This window comes from Tachypleus tridentatus, chromosome 12, assembly GCF_004210375.1.
Source record: "Tachypleus tridentatus isolate NWPU-2018 chromosome 12, ASM421037v1, whole genome shotgun sequence".
NCBI lineage: Eukaryota > Metazoa > Arthropoda > Merostomata > Xiphosura > Limulidae > Tachypleus > Tachypleus tridentatus.
The window spans coordinates 18,983,540-19,006,598 of NC_134836.1; the positions used below are offsets into that span (position 1 = coordinate 18,983,540).

At 35.2% G+C, this 23,059-nt stretch overlaps 1 protein-coding gene across 3 annotated transcripts in view; it reads left to right on the forward strand.

Moving 5' to 3' along the window:
• Positions 1 to 23,059, forward strand: part of LOC143235067 (transmembrane protein 117-like) — a 154,933-nt gene that overhangs the window by 47,305 nt on the left and 84,569 nt on the right. For all 3 annotated transcript variants that reach the window (XM_076472843.1, XM_076472841.1, XM_076472842.1), the window contains exons 3-5: positions 13,232 to 13,491; positions 17,136 to 17,371; positions 20,798 to 21,058. In XM_076472843.1, coding sequence (XP_076328958.1) covers positions 13,232 to 13,491; positions 17,136 to 17,371; positions 20,798 to 21,058 — 757 coding nt within the window. The remainder of the gene's footprint in view (positions 1 to 13,231; positions 13,492 to 17,135; positions 17,372 to 20,797; positions 21,059 to 23,059) is intronic.

The window sequence follows — 23,059 nt, forward strand, 5'->3', positions numbered from 1 at the left end:
CGTAAACTTTTATGTATTTATAAATGTATGAGACCTCTTGGAAGAGAGAAGCACATTTGTGAAATTCACACAAATTTCGACTTCCCTTAACCATTTGAATACTTCACTGGGTTTATGACGTGATATGGTCCTTTTTTTTTTTGTAAGATTGTTTGTTATGGATTTCACATAAAGTTACACGAGAACTATTAGTCCAAGCAAGTCTCTAATTTATCAGTGATAGGCAAGATGGAAGGCAAATAGTTATCACCAGCAGCCACCAACACTGGGTCAACTGTTTTCCCAATGAACGGTGGGAATAATCGTCACATTATAACGTCCCTACGACTGCCAGAGTAAGCATGTTTAGTGAGACAGAAATTCGAATCCGCGACCCGCAGATTCCAAGTCGACTGTCCTAACCACCTGGCCATGCCGAGCCTGTTTTACGAGAGACAAGAAGAATCTAACAGACACCTTTAACCAGTGTTGGAAGCAAACATTTCTTTCAGGATGTAAGATATTTTTCGTCTGTGCAAGTGTTTGTTTGTCCCGGATGTTCACGCAAAGTTACATAAGGATTATCTTTTCGTCATCCCTAGTTTTGAACTGATAGACTAGGATCTAGAACGAAGGCAACAGCATCCCGTGTTAGCTCTTGGATTACTTGTGTCTAATAGAATAGTGGGATTTTACCGTCACTCTTGTAATACACTCATCACACTAAAATGCATAGTGCAACTTAATGGGACGCGAACCATGGATCCTTGGATCTACAGTTTTACACGCTAAGTTTTGGGCTATTAGACACATTGTGAGGAAGTAAATTTGTTCTCCATTTTACGGTCACAAGGAAAATGTCTATTCTGTGATGTAAAAACTAACTAGAAAATTAAAATAATTTAAACCTATTAAAGTTGATTGCTGTGCGAACGATTTAGTTTCTCTTGTTCTTCAAATAATATATGAAAGTAATAAAATATGACTGTTCGAGGAAAGTAATTTAAAACTGCGTTATTTTTATGTATATTTAATGTTGAATATTTAGCTATTACTCGCGATGTGGCCCGGCATGGCCAAGCGTGTTAAGGCGTTCAACTCGTAATCCGAGGGTCGCGGGTTCGCATCCCCGTCGCGCCAAACTTGCTCGCCCTTTCAGCCATGGGGGCGTTATAATGCTATAGTCAATCCCACTATTCGTTGGGAAAAGAATAGCCCAAGAGTTGGCGGTGGGTGATGATGACTAGCTGCCTTCCCTCTAGTCTTACACTGCTAAATTAGGGACGGCTACGCAAATAGCCCTCGAGTAGCTTTGCGCGAAATTCAAAACAAACAAGCATACTCGTGATGTACGTTTCCGTATATAGGTTTGCAAACTAAATGTCAAAACGAATGCGGTTCAAAGAAAAAACTTACTATATAACGCTCATCTGTTGAAACTTTTTAAAATTAATATTAAGTGTTTTCCCATTGTCTCTTTCTTCACCTCTGTTATTGATATTCTATCCTCGAAACATGTACATTAAGCCACAATGAAACATTTATTACAATGACTTCTGACTCTAAAATGTTGTTTGGATTAATTGTTATTTTAAGAAATAGTAGATTCTTATACATTATTGGTTCGATGCAAGTTAACCTTTCTCATTTTAATGTCAGTAAAATGTTATGTTTAAATGCATTTAATATTAGCAAATATTCATGAAATTATACTGTTTTTGTGTATGGATACATAAATGTATATATAGTTTGTATAACGTAAAAACAAGCCGAAACAAAAATAAATTAAAAAAGAATAAACGTGAAACTTTGTACTAATTGAAAAGATCCCAGGGATATAAATGTACCCTAGGTTTTGAAGGTATATAAAGTGTTAGGCCTATTTACCAAAGTTTATTTCGCTAGCTAGTATACCTTCAAAAAACATGTACATTTTTGTTTTATCTTCTAAAATTTAATTTTTATATTTATTTAGAAAATTCATCTAAAGAGTAAATTAATAATTTTATGTATCATTATTTGATACAGTCAGTCCTCCCAGACATCGTTTTTTATGTACGTTTTCCTGTCATGGTGAGTGTGGTGGTTAGGATGCTTCATTCACAATCTGCAGGTTCGAATTCCTATCACTAGATATGCCCAGCGTTAAGAGCGATGTAGTATACTCTCAATACCACCATTCATTAGTAAAAGAATAGCCCAAAAGTTGGCGGTGGATGGTACTGACTATCTGCCTTCCGTTTAGTCTGTCATCGCTAAATTAGGGACGACTAGTGCAGACAGTGAAATCCAAAACAAGACATGACTGTTCGATCGTGTCGGTCTACACACTAGATGGTTATGATTTAAACGTCGTCACCTGTAGAAAATATAAAGTTCAATACGAGATTTCGTAGTTTTTGAGAGGTAGGACCAATGGCTACAGGTACGCTACTGAAAAGAAACACTCAAGAATTCTCCATTTGAAGGCTTTCGTATACAACCAATAGAATTCTTAACATATGAAAATTTAAATTACTTACGCACTAAACTTGTGAAAGTAGAGGACTATAGAATGAAAGCATTAGATACAGTTTGCTTCTATTGATTTAAAGGCCCGGCATGGCCAAGCGTGTTAAGGCGTGTGCTTCGTAATCTGAGGGTCGCGGGTTCGCATCCCCCTCGCGCCAAACATGCTCGCCCTTTCAGCCGTGGGGGCGTTATAATGTTACAGTCAATCCCACTCTTCGTTTGTAAAAGAGTAGTCCAAGAGTCGGCGGTGGGTGGTGATGACTCGCTGCCTTCCCTCTCGTCTTACACTGCTAAATTAGGGACGGGTAGCGCAGATAGCCTTTCAGTAGCTTTGGGCGAATTTCAAAAACAAAACAGACAAACAAACTATTGACTTAAAGACCGAATTGAAAAAGACACTAATGTTTCTGAAGAATGTCGATTATTAAATAATACTCTTTGTTTGTTTGTTTGTTTGAAATTGCTTACACGCTGACAACATGGCCATAGGTGCAGAAACAGAACAAACAGCTGGGTGCATACTCCTTGTTAGTCCTTGGGACATAAAATAAAATTTAAAGACCGTGAAAGTGCTTGAAGAGGAGCCTTTTATTTCATTTTATTTTTTGCAAAAGTACGTGAATGATACTTTAAAATATTATAATAGTAGAATACATTAGTGTATTAATGTTGCGGAATTGAGCGCAATAAATAAAGTATTTTCTGTTTTTTTTTAGTCTGTATTCATACGTTGAGCAAATAAATAGGAATTTTATAAAATTTCATTGGAATCCCATTAGGTTTGACGTAGATTTTAGCTTTCAAAAAGTGCTTGAAAAATATAGTGAGAGTGCTTCGTAAGTCATTAGAAAGTGCTTGAAATTGATCTGAGCAAATCAGTATGAACCATGAAACAGGGTTACAACACGGGATAATTTACTTATGAACCGCCTAGAAGTTTTATCAAACAAAATATCTCGGAGACTTATATCTTGCCAGGGATATCAGACAGTACATTTACCCGTGTTCAATTGAATATGTGTGTCATCAATGTGGACTGTCTCCTAAAGTTAATGAACCCTTATCGTATAGTTCCATTTATTGGTTTCTTTTGAATTTCGCGTAAAGCTACACAAATGCTAACTGTGTTAGCCAACCCTAATTTAGCAGTGGTAGATTAGATAGAAGACAGTTAGTCACCACTAAATACCATGAACTCTTAGGTTACTCTTTTACCGAGAAATAGTGGGATTGACTAACTCCTTATAACGCTCCGACGGCTGAAAACACAAGTATGTTCGGTGTTGCATATTCGAATGCAGAAGTTTTTAGCGCAAAGCTACACAATGAGCTATTTGCGTTTTGTTGACCGTGTATAGAATAATTAAATTACTGTCGGTAGTCAGAGACATTTCTATTCAACATTTATTACCTAACTCTTGCGAAGTATCCAACTATTAGCAATTCTTTAAAAGGACCGTCGGAAGTAACATCTTTAATTTTAAAACTGAGTTAGATATATATTTAGTAAATAACTAAGTAACATGTTGTCCAGTAAATGCGAACGTAGCTTGGTTTTTGAATTTCGCGCAAAGCTATACGAGAGCTATCTGCGCTAGCCGTCCCTAATTTAGCAGTATAAGACTAGACGGAAGGCAGCTAGTCTTCATCACTTGAGCTACTCTTTTAGCAACGAATAGTGGGATTGGATGTATCATTATAACGCCCCCACGGCTGAAAGGGCGATCATGTTTGGTGATACGGGGATTCGAATCCGCGACCCTCAGATTACGAGTCGAGCGCCCTAACCACCTGGCCATGCTGGGCCACCGAACGTAGTTTATCTCCTTAGAGTTATTCTTCCCTTGGCCACGTTCTCACCGGTAACTTTCACATATTGACCAACGAAGGTGTATCACTGCTAATGAAGAACGGAAATGTCCAGAGACTAACTGGAAACGCACCAAACAGATAATTAGTAAATTACTAAGTTAGGTTATATCTAAAGAGAATAAAAAAGGAAAATTTAGAAAATGGATTAAAAATTAGACCCATAATCAACAACGAATATAATTAAAGAAATTCATTTGTAACAACAATGAATTGGTCATGAGTAAGAAAGACGTTAATGAGTAATTAGTTAGTTAATTTACATAGTAGATATTTCATAACTTCCTCAGATAAAGCAGCTAGTAACTTCCTTTTCATTTGTAAAAAGCTGTTTTCTACTTGAACCTTATGTAAAGAACTAAAATTTAATTTTAAAACATTAAAATATTCGGGTGACAAAGTATATAAAGACGTTAAAATCAGTATAGTAAATATCATAATTTTATCAGTGCCCTGCATGGCCAGATGGTTAAGGCACTGGACTCGTAATCTGAGGGTCGCGGGTTCAAATCCCTATCACACCAAACATATTTGCCCTTTCAGCCGTGGGGGTGTTATAATATTACGGTCAATTCCACTATACGTAACCCAAGTAACCCAAAAGTTGGCGGTGGGTGGTGATGACTCGCTGCCTTCCCTCTCGTCTTACACTGCTAAATTAGGGACGGGTAGCGCAGATAGCCTTTCAGTAGCTTTGGGCGAATTTCAAAAACAAAACAGACAAACAAACTATTGACTTAAAGACCGAATTGAAAAAGACACTAATGTTTCTGAAGAATGTCGATTATTAAATAATACTCTTTGTTTGTTTGTTTGTTTGAAATTGCTTACACGCTGACAACATGGCCATAGGTGCAGAAACAGAACAAACAGCTGGGTGCATACTCCTTGTTAGTCCTTGGGACATAAAATAAAATTTAAAGACCGTGAAAGTGCTTGAAGAGGAGCCTTTTATTTCATTTTATTTTTTGCAAAAGTACGTGAATGATACTTTAAAATATTATAATAGTAGAATACATTAGTGTATTAATGTTGCGGAATTGAGCGCAATAAATAAAGTATTTTCTGTTTTTTTTTAGTCTGTATTCATACGTTGAGCAAATAAATAGGAATTTTATAAAATTTCATTGGAATCCCATTAGGTTTGACGTAGATTTTAGCTTTCAAAAAGTGCTTGAAAAATATAGTGAGAGTGCTTCGTAAGTCATTAGAAAGTGCTTGAAATTGATCTGAGCAAATCAGTATGAACCATGAAACAGGGTTACAACACGGGATAATTTACTTATGAACCGCCTAGAAGTTTTATCAAACAAAATATCTCGGAGACTTATATCTTGCCAGGGATATCAGACAGTACATTTACCCGTGTTCAATTGAATATGTGTGTCATCAATGTGGACTGTCTCCTAAAGTTAATGAACCCTTATCGTATAGTTCCATTTATTGGTTTCTTTTGAATTTCGCGTAAAGCTACACAAATGCTAACTGTGTTAGCCAACCCTAATTTAGCAGTGGTAGATTAGATAGAAGACAGTTAGTCACCACTAAATACCATGAACTCTTAGGTTACTCTTTTACCGAGAAATAGTGGGATTGACTAACTCCTTATAACGCTCCGACGGCTGAAAACACAAGTATGTTCGGTGTTGCATATTCGAATGCAGAAGTTTTTAGCGCAAAGCTACACAATGAGCTATTTGCGTTTTGTTGACCGTGTATAGAATAATTAAATTACTGTCGGTAGTCAGAGACATTTCTATTCAACATTTATTACCTAACTCTTGCGAAGTATCCAACTATTAGCAATTCTTTAAAAGGACCGTCGGAAGTAACATCTTTAATTTTAAAACTGAGTTAGATATATATTTAGTAAATAACTAAGTAACATGTTGTCCAGTAAATGCGAACGTAGCTTGGTTTTTGAATTTCGCGCAAAGCTATACGAGAGCTATCTGCGCTAGCCGTCCCTAATTTAGCAGTATAAGACTAGACGGAAGGCAGCTAGTCTTCATCACTTGAGCTACTCTTTTAGCAACGAATAGTGGGATTGGATGTATCATTATAACGCCCCCACGGCTGAAAGGGCGATCATGTTTGGTGACACGGGGATTCGAATCCGCGACCCTCAGATTACGAGTCGAGCGCCCTAACCACCTGGCCATGCTGGGCCACCGAACGTAGTTTATCTCCTTAGAGTTATTCTTCCCTTGGCCACGTTCTCACCGGTAACTTTCACATATTGACCAACGAAGGTGTATCACTGCTAATGAAGAACGGAAATGTCCAGAGACTAACTGGAAACGCACCAAACAGATAATTAGTAAATTACTAAGTTAGGTTATATCTAAAGAGAATAAAAAAGGAAAATTTAGAAAATGGATTAAAAATTAGACCCATAATCAACAACGAATATAATTAAAGAAATTCATTTGTAACAACAATGAATTGGTCATGAGTAAGAAAGACGTTAATGAGTAATTAGTTAGTTAATTTACATAGTAGATATTTCATAACTTCCTCAGATAAAGCAGCTAGTAACTTCCTTTTCATTTGTAAAAAGCTGTTTTCTACTTGAACCTTATGTAAAGAACTAAAATTTAATTTTAAAACATTAAAATATTCGGGTGACAAAGTATATAAAGACGTTAAAATCAGTATAGTAAATATCATAATTTTATCAGTGCCCTGCATGGCCAGATGGTTAAGGCACTGGACTCGTAATCTGAGGGTCGCGGGTTCAAATCCCTATCACACCAAACATATTTGCCCTTTCAGCCGTGGGGGTGTTATAATATTACGGTCAATTCCACTATACGTAACCCAAGTAACCCAAAAGTTGGCGGTGGGTGGTGACGGCTGGCTGTCTTCCCTCTAAGAGGGAAGTCTTATAGTTCTAAATTAGGGACAGCTAGTGCAAATATCCCTCGTGTAGCTTTGCTCGAAATTCAAAACAAACAAACCAGTTTTATCAGACGTAGGTGTAAAATAATTAAAACCAAACTACAAACAATCCAAAACACACTCCTCACAACTGCATACAGAGTTCCAAGAACTATTTCATCTCAGTTCATTCACAAATACTCGAACATACCAACCATACCAGATAGACTCCTACATAGTACAATAATGTACTTTAATAAGAATTGGATGAAAAACGAATTACTATGCGAACTAGACAGGTACCTTATACATGATAAAGCTAGTCCTAAATATCTCTCCCCAGTTAACTTATATTTTAAATATAAAAATAAATAAAAAATATATATACTAAATAATAAAAAATATATACATATATATATATGTATTAAATAATAATAGTAAAAAAAATGCCACCAACCAACTTAACATTCTGCTGATAGAATAAAATAATCACTATATATGAGCCACAATACATGAACATTGCCCTGAAAAGTATCAAAATAATATTCAGTTCTACAATTATAAATACCAATTTCTCAAGAACATAAGTACGGGGAGGAGGAAGAGGTCATAGAGAACCTGACCCTCCAGGGTATGAACTTTTTCTTACCCAAACACCGACAGACATTCGAGACGTAGGTGTTAAGAAGTGGCCTGAAGACGCGTTCAAACCAGCAAAATAATTATACACCTACCTGGAAACAAACCGCAGTCTAAATCTGTCGTTATTCATTGGGTTCACTTATCGATAACCACTGACGACATTAAAAAAGGAACTTCGTGAGCAAAATATTCCACACACTTATATCAAAAGTAACACAAAAACTAACAAACCTAGTACGAGTCGACACAGGATACACTTACAATGCACTAAATTTAATAAATAATTGAATTATACTCTGATATCAGAAATACCAAGTAGAACAAATAAAAATAACAGCAACTGTAATAACAGAATGCTACAATTGCCAGATTTATTGTCATGTTTCAGCAGCATGTCAAGCAACACCGTGTGTTTTTTCATTTAGTAGTTTCGTTGTTTTATTTGTTTGTATTTTTCACAACCTTTATAATTTGCTGTGTGTTCTTAGCCACAGTTACAACATTTTGGTTTTTCTTATTCTTTTTTACATTGCGGATGTGGTGGGGAACATCACAACAGACACTAATACACAACAAACAAAATCAACACTGACACAAGACAAAATAACATACACTTACGAGATACCTGCTATCAACTCAAATTCACTGTTGTATATATCAACATCCAAGGTGCACTGGCTTCCAAGAAATATGAAATCGAAGACATAATTCAACAAATTAACCCATAAATTGTAATATTAAGTGAAACCTTACGACGCAAAACCAATAGATTTAAAATACCGTACTACACAACCATCAGGAAAGACAAACTAAATAAACAGGATAAAAACAGAGGAATGTTGATGCTACACAAAACAAATCTATCAGTTACTGAAATTCATATCAGCAGCAACAATGAACATATTACTACCGATATTCTGTTAAATAATCGTTCAACCGTTACAATAGCAGGAATTTATTACTCACCCACAAAACAAATAGACTTAAATATAATTAACAACGTCTTTTCCCACACTCAAAATACCATTTTAATAGGAGATTTAAATAGTAAACACATCAACCTTGGATGCAACTCTACAAATGCAAAAGGAAGGCTTTTCCTCCAATTCATAGATGAAAACAACATAGTCTTCCTAAATGACGACACACCTACGCATACTAATACCAGTGACATACTAGACATATGCCTAAGCTCGTATAACATGAGCCAAGAACTAGTTAAATTTCATATGGGAAAAGACGTAGACGGCGATCATTTACCTGTATGGTGTGTCGTCAATCTCACCCCTCATAAAAATACAATATATAGAAAAGAAATATTTGATTACAAAAAAGCAAATTGGAAAGAATACCAAAAAGAATTAGACCATTGGCTACCAAACAAAATTATGAAAACAGCTAAAAATAAAATAGATATTGATAATTACTATCAAATAATTACGAAGTGCCTTCTAACCGCAGAAAATAAAGCAATACCAAAACAACATAAAACTACAAATAATGCTTGGAGACCACACAAACAACTAATAACACTAATCAAGCATAGACGCCAACTAAGAAGACAATACATGGAGACAAGAGACAGTGAATTAAAAATACAAATAAATAAAATAAGAAACCAAATCAGAGCAGAAGTTAAATAACTAACTTAATGAAAAAACATATCCGAAATAATTTTAGACATACTTAAAAAGACTTACAAATGGAGACACAGCAACAAGAAAATACCCACCACCAGAACACAATAATACTACAACACAAACGAACAAAGAAAAAGCTTAAACATTCAGACAACAACTTCAAAACAGGTTTAAAACACACAACAAACCAGACATGAACGCACACTTCTATAACAAAGTAAACAACTTTATAACGAATAACAGTGAACTATTTGAAACACTTTTCCCAGTCAACTTAAACAACTAACAAATCAACAACACAAACAAATACATAAACATAGTGCTAACAAACACAATTTCCGCACAAGAACTCATAGAAGCAATAACTAACACAAAAAAATAAATCTCCAGGAGAAGATGGTATACAAGTCATCCTTCTTGAAAAAGGCACTCCGAAATTATTTGAACATCTCACAGCAATTTTTAATTTATCATTATATTCTGGTTATATCCCGGTTTCTTGGAAGCATGCAAATGTATTAATGTTCTGTAAAGAAAGAAAGCCAGCATATAATCCAAATAGCTACTGACCAATCAGCCTGACCAGCTGTGTAGGCAAAATTCTTGAGAAAATAATTAGTAAAAGACTCTCTACATTTCTGGAGATAACATCAAAATTACCAGAAGAACAAAATGGTTTCAGAAAATTCCAACAAACTACAAACCATTTAGTCAGATTAACCGAAGCAATTGGTGATAAGTTTTAATAAACGAAAATGTACTGTCGCTTGCTTTTGTCGATATTGAAAAGGTTTTCGACACTCTATGGCATAACGGTCTCCGGTTCCGAATGTAAGAAATGGGACTACCGCGGGGAATTATTTGCTGGCTATCAAACTTTCATGGAAAACAGAATATGTAGAGTTAATGCTGGATGGACTTTTTTAGTGTTTTACTCCAGAAGCTGGTGTCCCTCAAGGAGGGATGGTTAGCCATATCCTATTCATCATGTACGTGAATAATATGCCTATAAAAGATCCAAATAATGGATAATCCTCACAGTTCGCTGACGATGTGGCAGTCTGGAAAAGTGCACCAACACCAGCAATAGCAGCCACAAACATTAAACCACAATTAAATAGAATAAGTGAATATTGTCAAAAATATAGAATTAAAATAAACACAACTAGTAGTATTCACAAAGTTAACTAAACATAAAAAAGCACAACCACAGATCTATATGAATGGAGCACTCCTTCAGACTGCTACATCTGCAACTTTTTTAGGACTTACATGTGACTCAAACTAACGTGGGTAAACCACATAAATAATATTAGAACAAAAATGTGCCGAAGAACAAACTATGCTAGGAGTCTAACTGGTAAAAATAGTGGAGCAACGGCAGATAACATCATAAAAATATATAAAACGTATATTAGACCCGTTACTGACAATGCAACCCTTGCATGGATAAATGTAAGCAAAAAAACTACTACAAATAATGCAAAATACACTACTTGCAACAGCTTAAAGTACCCAGAACAACATCATCAGAATTCATGTATAAATACGCACACATAGAAACAATAGCAGATAGACTACTACATAGTACAGTAAATTATTTTGACAAAAATCGGAAAAAAATGAACTAGTAAGCGAACTAAACAGGTACTGCATACATGATGAGGATAGGCCTAAACACCTTTCCCCAGTGAATATATATTTTCTAAAATAAAAAAGGCCACCTATAAACTAGACCCCAATTAGTTTAGGGATTAATTACAAAATATTGAAGGTTTTTTTTTTTATGTAAATGTTTCATAGTTAATACCTATGTAATGAAAGTGCAAATAATTATGGAACTATAAAGAGAAATGATTTATTTGCACCAAGTGTATGTGTAGATAGATCATGGAAATTGCCTTGAAAGGGACCTGAGTAAGTGCGGGTTACTCTGGCCCTCGTGTGCAATGTATAAATATACTTGACAGCTTCAAAAACAAATATAAAGGAAGGAGGAAGAGGTCGACGAAACCTGATCCTCCTGAGTATATAAACATCAATACCCAAACACCTATGAGAGAAAGAGACAAGACTTAGATGTACAATCTTTTAAACAGTGTGATACCTAATTTATATTGAACACTATACAAATTTAAAGGTGTGATTTAAAAAAGCTATAAATGTTGATTTGTCAATTGTGATAGAGAATGGTATAAAATATACTAAAGAATATTGTAAAAAATACTGTAATATTATCAACAAAATGGCCGGTATTATACCATTCGTTATCATCGATAATTTGATTGAATGTAGAGAGAAAATTAAAGGTTTTGAGGCTATAACAATAAAATACATTAGATTTCAGTAATGATTACACTAATCTTCTTACTGATAAAATTAAAATGTCTTTCACAACAGTTTTAATGTATTTTACTAATTAGGGTAAATGTTTGTTTTTTTTAATTTCGCGCAAAGCTACACGAGTGCTTTCTGCGCTAGCCGTCTCTAATTTAGCAGTGTAAGACGAGGGAAGGCATCAAGTCATCACTACCCACAGCCAACTCTTGGGCAACTCTTTTATCTCTTTTTATTTTTATGTTAAGAGATTTTTGTTTTCATTTTATTTGTGGAAAGATGTCAAAGCATCTTCTGTGATGCATAACATTGTTAAGTGTCTCATTGGTATTTCAAGAACTAGAAGAGAAGAAAGGATAAAACAGATTTAACAATATAATTATAACTAAACGTGACAAAGAAAACGAAATCGAACTATTGATTAAAATATATCATATTAATACATTTCGAATAATTTCAGCGAAAACAGTTTACACGAATATTTGCCAAAGATAAAGTACCAATGTTTAATAAACGACAATGAATATAAATGGGTTGTATCAACAGCATCAAACACAGGTGTTTTATATGGAGTTATCCAAAGTATGTAAAGAAATATATCCGAGAAGAAAGACTGTATTTAATACTGGCAGGAGCGTAGATTTTTTACACCCGATGGGGAGGATGATTTTTGCAACCACTTATGTGGACTGTTTAATTTGCAAATTGGTAATCTCTGATTGCGTGAACTTGAAAGCTGTAAACATGCAGTCACAGAGTAACCTCGTTGCCATGATACTTGCATGTATACTTAGGCCTACTGACTGATACTTACGAACTATCGCTTAGATCGAAAAGCTTAGAAGCACGCCTATATTAAAGATGTACATTTCGGCTACTGAAAAAGCCTACATCTAGGCCTAATTATGTAATTCGATTGGTAAGAACACGAGAATCACAAGAACAAACACACAATTTGTAGGCCTGTGATGCAATAAAACAATTCAATAGACCAAATTGTAGGGGGGATGATTATATGCACCATACCCCCCACCTAAAATGAAGGGGGGATTATCCCACCCAGGATATACGCCCCTGAATACTGGCACATATAATAATAAAAAGGTAGAGTTTCGTGTAAAATATATCAAGTTACTAAATATTAATGTTTTCTACTTCAGACAGCTTTCGAAAGAAATACAAAATTTAAGTAGTGGAAATAATGTTTATCGTGCTAGCATAAATACTGAATCATTCTTCAGAAAGTTACCTTTAACCTTTAAACTGTTTAGAGTTTTAAAAATTATGAAACTGTATGGTTAGTAAAGTTAATTCTCTCTATTTGTATAGTTCAATTTAACCATGTAAATGCTGTATTTTATCTTTACTTTCAGGTATTATTTTCAGCACCCGTACGCCCGTCTCTTTGTTTGTTATTTTGTTATATTTTGCAATTTTCTCATATTTGCTGAAGATCCAGTCTCGCACAGTCACACCGAAAGCGAGATCCCTGTAGTAGGAAATGTCTTCTCTTTTGTTGCAACAAAGTACCCTCCCGAGTGGACCTGGTGTCTAGTTAAAGTGGTATTATGGCTATTTGCCATTTTTATAGGCCTTGAATTTGGAAAGCATCTTATTCACCATTGTCTTTTACGTAAGTGCTGGTGTTTTTATCTCTTATTTGTTTGTTCGTTTTAAATTACTGCAAGTTTAATATGTTTTATTTATGTTCTAGGAATGCTTTAAGATATGACATCGTCACTGTCAAAAATAATGTAACTCTGAACTATATTGAATATAATATGTATGGATATCAGACTCTCGGCTCTCCTCCGGTTGCTCACGGTAGTGATCGTACTCGAGATTTGATTTATCGCGATGAGCATACTGCAAATAGCCCATTTCACTTATAACAAATGTATATTTAAACCGTCATGATCAAGGGAAAACTAAAAGGCAAAGTGATTTTCAAATGTGTCACAGTCTTTACAAATTGAACAATAAAAACATTACAATTATAAGTGGGTATAATTTGAATATGGCACTGAAAATTTTATTTTAAGAATTACCATCCTATTTAACCACTTACTTTAGTGTCACCACTTACAGGAAAAACAAAGCAATTATAGTTCAAAATCAACTACAAAGTCGTCTCGTCAATTTGTCTACATACTGAATTATTGTTATATTTAAACTTGAGAGTGTATTGAAACATTTTGTTAGGTTTGAAAAATAAAATAATTATATTCAAATCTTCAAATGTTGTATAGTATTATAAAAGCTCTAAATGTTTTTCACCTATCGAATCCACTACTAGGTGGCTCCATAAAAGAAAACGTAAATGTGAAATAAATGTCAGTTTTCAACATTATGAACTGCGTATTACAAGAATGAACAATTTAGTCTTATCGTAAGCAGGTAATAAGCAGGAATTACGCGTGTGTTGACATCAGTCAAGGCTGAATGAACAAAAATAACTCAGTTCGCTATTACTAATTTAGTCTGTTCCAAGGCTCAAATTAACATAAAGGTTTCATTCGTCGGCAGTTGCTCCCTTTTTACAAGCTAATTCAAGACATGATTAACAACCGGTAGACAAATCTCAATGTTATCCTTCATTCCTTTCAGACACGAAAAGCAAACACAACGCGTTCATTTGGTTTTACAGTGGCTTTTATTGACACATATTTTTATTTTCACCAATATTTACTATATAACACTATTTCTTAGATATATTTGATTTCTCTTGAGTCTAAGCTAAAGGATCTATACACCATGCTACTGCCTTATCTTCGTGATTATTTGTACAACCTTTCCATCGGCCACCCGAATTCTTTGTTTTTTTTTAATTTCGCGCATAGCTACACGAGAGCCGTCTGCGCTGTCCGTCCATAATTTTGGAATCATCGGTTAGACGGACGACAGCTAGTCAACACAACCTACCGCCAACTCCTGGGCTACTCTTTTACCAAAGAATAGTTGGGACTGACCGTCACGTATTAACGTCCCACGGATGAAAGGGCGAGCATATTTGGTATGAAAGGGATTCAAACTCGCCAATCGCAGATTCCAAGCGCCCTAACCATCAAACTGGGACCATCTGAAGAAAGACCACAGACTGAGAACCTTTGAGTATAGAGCTTCAGAGTCATTTGTATAATTTTGGTTTTTTTTTTTTTTTTTAACTTTTGGACCATCCAGCTTGTTCGCTCGAACTGAACCCCATTGAAAATGTTTAAGGGTGGATGGCAAAGGAAGTCTATAGAAATGGACGTCAGTTCCAAGCAGTACAAGATCTTCGTGAAGCCATCTTCACCACTTGGAATAACATTCTAGCCAGCCTTCTTCAAACGCTTATATCGACCTTGCCAAAGAGAATGTTTGCAGTTATTCGCAATGACGGCTGTGCAACTTATTACTGAGACCCCTTGTTGGGCATTTCCTATCCTGTTTAGGACTTCTTTTTGGTATGGTTTTAAATTTTTGACCAATTAGTATTTAGGCTAATTTCATAATGTTCACATTTTCCCTATTAAATGCTAAAAAAGGTTTTTTTTATTTTTCCCTTTTCTCATTTTCATCTTTCGAAGCTCTATTTAAATAAGTGGTTGAGTCTAACAACGCAAAATGTTTCTTTTTTTGTTTGGGCCTGGCATGGCCTAGCGCGTTAAGGCGTGTGCTTCGTAATCTGAGGGTCGCGGGTTCGCGCCAAACATGCTCGCCCTCCCAGCCGTGGGGGCGTTATAATGTGACGGTCAATCCCACTTTTCGTTGGTAAAAGAGTAGCCCAAGAGTTGTCGGTGGGTGGTGATGACTAGCTGCCTTCCCTCTAGTCTTACACTGCTAAATTAGGGACGGCTAGCACAGATAGCTCTCGAGTAGCTTTGTGCGAAATTCCAAAACAAACAAACCTTTCTTTTTTGTTCGTTTTTCTTTTTGGAATAAAAAATATCGATACATTTTTAAAATTATATTTAAGAGGACTGTTTTTTGCCCTAAATTTTAATAAGTTTTTAACAAATATTTATCGTGTGGAACATCTGCTTATATTTCTATGAATAACCAGTTTGTCCTTAGACATGTATTTGTTTCTTATATAGGATATTAATATGTTCACTCGTGTTGTTTTTACAGTTTTATACATACAAATATATAGAGCTGTATTTGTTGTATAGACATTTTATTGATATTTATATTTCAAAAACGTTCTTTCGCGATTCAACGGTAAATTTAAAAACTGACAACGCGAAAATCCAGGTGTTCTATTTCTCGCAGCGGACAGAGCGCAGATAGCCTAAACTGTCGCTTTGCACTAAAATAAGTAAAGAAACAACATTCAAAAAAGCATACATAGATTACTTGAGTAAGAAAGATTATATATTATATTAACATAATAATAAGTTGACAAACAACGATTTATAAGCTTAATGAAGTGCCTTAGCTTTTGCCGGAACATAATGAATGTTTCCTCACACAAAAAAAGAAACACTTCTTTATGCCTATAAATCGTTGTTTGCTAGTTTATTGTTAACCTCGTATAGGAAAAGTAAATTTCAAATTATTTTTTGCATTAAAATATAATTACCCATTTTTTTTCATTTTGTCAAAAACAATTTAATAGTTCAAACAAACACATACAAAACACTTGTCTGTGTGTGTGCATGTGAAACTAAAGTCACACTGAGCTTGCTACCGTGTCCACCGCGGTAAATCGACCTACGGATTATTGCGATCTGAGTCCGTAAAATTACCGCTGGGCTACTGGTGGAAGGGGCAACATTTGTCTTTTGATAATCATTGGTATGAAGTATAAAAAAACACATATGGAAATGGCCCGGCATGGTCAGGTGGTTAAGGCACTCGACTCGTACTCTAAGGATCGGGGGTTCGAATCCCCGTCACACCAAACATATTCGACCTTTCAGCCATGGGAGCGTTCTAATGTGACGGTCGATCGCACTTTTCGTTGGGTAAAAGAGTAGCTCAACAGTTGGCAGTCAGTGATAATGACAACCTGCCTTCCCTCTAGTCTTACACTGTTATTATTAAGGAAGGCTATAAACGCAGAAAACTTTGATTTCGCTTACAATTTTATGGTAGTTATTAATATTAATGATTACAGAACTGTGAACTCCTTAAGAACATGGTTACATGTGCATAAATCAGGAAAACTGGATATAACGAACAGTCAAAATTCAGAGAAATGTTAACTGCAATAAATATTTGATAACTGTTCATTACATTGAAGGAAAACGTTTGAAAAGGATAATGTTTCTTTCTTGTTTGCCTTTATCACAGGAAATATCTTTAGACTGAAGATGTTTCGGGAGGAACAGGGATCATGGATGATCATGTTTCTGACTGTCATCATCCTTGTTTACATCTTTTCTCTGGTTTACAACGCTTTTCTTATCTCGAGCTATCCCAGTCCTGATCCCTATACGATCACGGCAATGATGGGGATCACGAATGTGAACTTCATGAAGGCTGCTGCATGTGGTACTTGGCTAGGAGATTTCATTACTGCTTGGATGGTGGGTCAAAAACATATAATAGTATTCCATCTTACTTAGATGTATTTCACACTTTTTTCTCTTCTCTCCATAAGTACCACACTTTTCGAACAAACTTTAAAGCATTGCTAACGTAGAATATGTTCCCTAAAGGAACTCAAAAAATTAATTTAAAGCTTTCAACCCCCTAGATCAAACACCAAGTTTATTAGTACTTTATTCGTTGATTATTGCGTTGCTCACCGACATAACGACTGATTTATAGCTTTACACATACTAGATCAAAGACCAAGTTTATTAGTTCTTTGTGCTTTGATTAATACTTTGCTCAACGACATAACGAGAGATTTATAGCTTTGAATGTACTTGATCAAAGATCAAGTTTATTAATGCTTTATTCGTTGATTATTGCTTTGCTCAACTACATAACAACTTGTTTATACCTTTAAACCTGCTAGGTCAAAGATCAAGTTTAATAGTGCTTTATTCTTTGATTGTTGATTTTTCAACAACATAACACCTGGATTATAGCCGTAAACCTACTAGGTCAAAGACCAAGTTCATTAGTGCTTTATTCTTGGATAATTCTTTGCTCAACGACATAAGAACTGGTTTATTGCTTTAAACCTACTAGATCAAAGATGAAAATTATTAGTGCTTTATTCTTTGATTCTTGCTTTGTTTGCCGACGTAACAACTGGTTTAAAACTTTAAACCTACTAGATCAAAGACCAACTTTATTAGTGCTTCATTCTTTCATCAATACTTTTCTCACCGAGATAACGACTGATTTATAGCTTTCAACCTACTAGATCAAATACCAAGTTTATTAGTGTTTTATTCTTTGATTATTATGTTCTTCAATGACATAACGACTGATTTATAGCTTCAAAACTGGTAGAACAAATACCAAGTTTATTAATGCTTTATTGTTTGATTCTTGGTTTGCTTCATTAAAAGGAAACAACTCGTACAGGGAAGTTATAAATATAGACCAGGATATTGCTAATATAACACAGAATGTTAAATAGACTAGAAATTATGTTACCTTTAAGGATAACAACGCCTGAGAAAGAGCCCGAAGCAGCAGTGGCACTAGATGGCACTCTCGTTCTAAGCTGAGCTTTGGGAACGAGAGAGATCGGGTGAATGAAGAGAAAGTGTATTTCATTTTTATTAATTGATGTAATTTCTTATCCGCCTATTTATTTAGCATTAAGAAGTAAGTAATTGTCTCTGCTAAATAGAAGCAGATTGAATTCATTACTTTATACCACTGACGCTAGGGTTTGTATATATTGTAACCTTTATGACACAAAGTTAGGATGGGTTTTAATTATAATAAATGCAAGATAATGCATGCGGGTTAACATAATTTGAATTACAAGTATAATTTAGATGGCAATAGCCTTAATTATGTTATGAGGAAAAAGCATCTTGGTGTAATGATTGATAAGTCTCTTTAGACATCCAATCAATATGCTGCTGTAGGGAATATAGGATTTTAGGTTGTTACTACAGAAATACTGAATGCTAGTCTAAAGACGTTATAATTTCATTGTACATGTTTCTGGTTAGATCACATTTGGTAGAATGTGTTCAATCGTGGGTTCCTTACCCATGGAAAGACATTGAACTGTTGGAAGGGGCTCAGAGAAGGGTTACAATAATGATGTCTGGGATAGAAAGGTTGCCATACGAGGAGAGGCTGCAATCTCTCAGATTGTTTTCCTTTGAAAAAAGAAAGGTTAAGGGATCTGATTGAGGTGTTTAAGAATGTAAAGGAAATCAAGAGTGTTGATGCCTTATCTATCTTCTTCATATTTAACAGTGAGAAAAGTAAAGCTAAAAGAGACAAATATAAATTTTGAAAGGGCAGGAGTTATATTCAGCTAAGACAGTTTAGTTTTTCTGAGTTGTTGGTCTTTGAAACGAGTCGTCTTTGGATGTTGTAGAGGCAATAAATTTAAGTGAGTTTAAGAAAAATCTTGATAAGTACACGAATAAGAAGGACAGGCTTTAAGAGTTTATAATTAATTTAGTTTACAGGATGAGTCAGTCAAGATGAACCAGTAGGTTCCATGTTCTTCCAAAGCATTACGTTACTTCTATAATTGGCCCGGCATGGCCAGGTGAGTTAAGGCGTTCGACTCGTAATTCGAGGGTCACGGATTCGAATCCAGGTCGCACCAAACATGTTCGTCTTTTCAGCCGTGGGGGCGTTATAATGTGACGGTCAGTCCCACTATTCTTTGGTAAAATAGTAGCCCAAGAGTTGGCGGTGGGTGGTGATGACTAGCTGCCTTCCCTCTATACTTACACTGCTAAATTATGGACGGTTAGCGCAGATAGCCCTCGAGTAGCTTTGCGCGAAATTCAAAACAAACTTTTATAATTATAGTTGTGTATAGACCGCCATCTCATGTGCACTGGAAGAAGTTACAATAAGATTTTTGTCAAAATTAAAATATAATAAACAGAATTCAAGATTACACAATAAACAGATATTAATTAAATCAGTGTTAATCACACAAGAAACAGATATTAGTTGAATCAGTGTTAATTACACAAGAAACAGGTATTAGTTGATTTTCTTTTAGGTTGTTAAAAAACAGTCGTTATTTTTACCACTATGGTGGCTTTCAAAATGTAGTTAAGAACAGTATCATCTACATTCATTTTATTTTATTTCTTTGTTATTTTGAGATCGGGAAATATGTTACAATAGTTTAGCCTAACAGCATTAGTCAGTCTATGAGCTGGAGTTACCTAGTGGTTAGAATAACAAACTATAACTCCGAGTGTCCGTGGTTTACATCCTGTCGTACAAAAACACACTCCACACTCTCAGTTTGTGGGTGCTCTGTGAAAGCCATGGTCAAATCTCTGTTTGATTAAAGTAACTCAAGAATTATCTGTGGGTGCTGTTGACTAGCTGCCTTCTTTATAGTTCATCAGTTTAAAATTAAGGGCAGCTACTGCAGATAACCCTCATATAGCTTTGTGAGAACATATGATAGAAAGAAGCATAACTCGTTTACAATGTTTCGGTGTATTTATATTGAGATGTAACTTGATAACTTGCATATCATTTACTTGTAAAAAGTAGAAGGCTTAGACTCTAAAACTAGTTGTTCATAACCATCATCACTTTATTGTAAACAAATATTATAATTTGGAAAAATTTCAATAAATCACAGTTGATTTTAAAGTAACAATAAAATGAGGAATAGTCAGAGAATTGGAACACTCATGAGCTGATGTGATAATAATAATACAGAAGTTTAACTATAATAGGGAAACATTTGGAAGATAATCCACTTGGAATATACATGTGTTAATATGGCAAACCTAGGATAGACTGATATAGTGAGTGAGAGACAAAATAAGTTTTTCCTTATGGCCATTCTTTATTTGGATATGTTTGCTATCCACTGTTGACCTCAGGTTACAGACATGATGCTTCAAGATAACCTATATGTTGACTGGGCCAAGCCAGCCAGGAAATTTTGGAGATCTCATGGCCAGATTCGTATCTTCATCTTCTGGGCAGGATCTTCTATCATGACAGCTTTAGTAGTAACATTAATAGTTAGTGACTGGATCACGTGGGACCTTCTGAACAGGGATTTTGTGGCTACCAGTGAATTGTCTCGGGCTTTTCTTGCCTCCTTCATTCTTGTTATGGATCTTTTTATAGTGATGCAGGTGAGTGATGTATACCTTTTAGATTGTAAATAGGTTCCATAAAGTTCAACTGTCTTACTGGATGGTATCAATGATTTAATACTTTTATCTTGCATGTACAGTACTGTGCCAAAATATTAGGACAAAGTTAAAAATAAGATTCAGGCTGTCTTCAAAGAACAATGAGAGGTAAATCACAGGTGAAATGTCAATATGTTATTAATCTTTGTATTTAGTACATCAGAAACTCAGCAGAAGTGCTTCAATTCACCAAACAGTTAATATTGTGTGTATTTACTTTTGTTTTAATAACTTCAGACAGTCTTTCAGGCATTGTTACAACATTTAATCAAAGTGTCCTTTGGAATTTTACTCCAAATGTCTCTAATACACTCCCATAAAGTTTCTTTGGAAGTAAGCTTTGATTTGTCAAGTTTTTGATCTATCCAAACCCAGATATGCTCAATTGAATTGTGATTGGGGCTCTATGGAGGCCATTGGATCATTTGAGCAACTCTAGCAACTTCTTTCTCATCTAAAAATTTCTGTATAGGTTGGATGATTGTTTGGAGTCATTTTCTTTTTGGTAGTAGAATCCTTTACCAATAATATGCAAACCACTGGATATACCATGATGGATCATTATCTGATTGTATCTGTGCTAGTCCATTATTCCACCTATTTTGCAAATATCTCCTGTCACCTCATCAGTAAAACACCCCTCAAACCATCACATTGCTTCCATCATGATTCATGATAGGTGCTATGCATTGAGGAGTATCTTTCATCATTTTTCTGACAGACATGCAACCTATGCTTGCAAATAGATACAGTGGTACCTCAGTTCTTGAACTTAATCCATTCCAGAAGGCTGTTTGAAAACCGATTTGTTCGAAAACTAAATAAATTTTCCCCATAAGAAATACTGTAAATTAAATTAATCTATTACAGACCTCCAAAAATTATGCATTATGAAGCATTTTAAGTAAAAATATTGCTTATTTATACCTGTATAATAATACTTATGTGCATAAAGTCAATAACAAAAACTATAAACACAATAAAAAAACAATAAATGAAAATTTAACTGCACTTTACCTGTGCTGAGGAGAGCTGATGGCGTAAGTGAAAGGTGGTGAGGGATGTGGAGAGTAAGAGGGTTATTATTGTTTGGAAGGGGAGTCACCTTCCATAAAAACATCAGATAACTCTCCTTCTGGGGTTCTTTCTCTTTTCTGTGTCATTGCACTGCTACAAACTGCTTGAGAATCACTGGACCTATTTCTCACTAAAATCTTGTCTAATGAGGTTTGTTTCTGCCTGGCACCCTCCCCATGTCTCACTACAATATGTATGCCACTATTCTTCCTAAATTTTTTAAACCACCCCCTACTAGCCTTAAAGGCATTACTTGTATCAGCACTGTTCCAGGGGCGTTTTTCAGGAGGTCAGAATGCAACTGCTTTGCTTTCTCACAAATGATGGTCTCAGAAATGCTATCACCAGCTAACTGTTTTTCGTTTACCCAAATCAACAACAGTTTTTCTACCTCTTCCATTGTTTGTGATCTTTGTTTCGTAAGCACTGTCACTCCTTTTGCAATATCAGCTCCTTTGATGACCTCTTTATTTTTCAGTATGGTGCAGACTGTAAACTTCGCCATACCAAACTGTGTAGCAAGGTCAGACACATGAACACCACTCTCATACTTCACTATGAGATCTTTTTTCACCTCTATTGTGGTTCTAACAACTTTTCTTTTTGGTTTGTTGCTTTCATTATCCTTCTTTGACCCCATGGTGGCTTATTTAATCAGAATATTTAGAAAAAATTAAAAAACAAAAAGAAAAACGAGAACATTCACAGCAGATTTCAGCGGGGGTGTGGACTGAGTGACAGGTGCAGGTAAAATGTTTTGGGCAAGCTTGGTGTGGGCCAAAAATAGTTGAAGGGTCGTTCGGGTCATCAGTTTGGTTATTTCAGGGATTTGGGCCACAACAGCTTGGTTTGGGAACCGAGTTT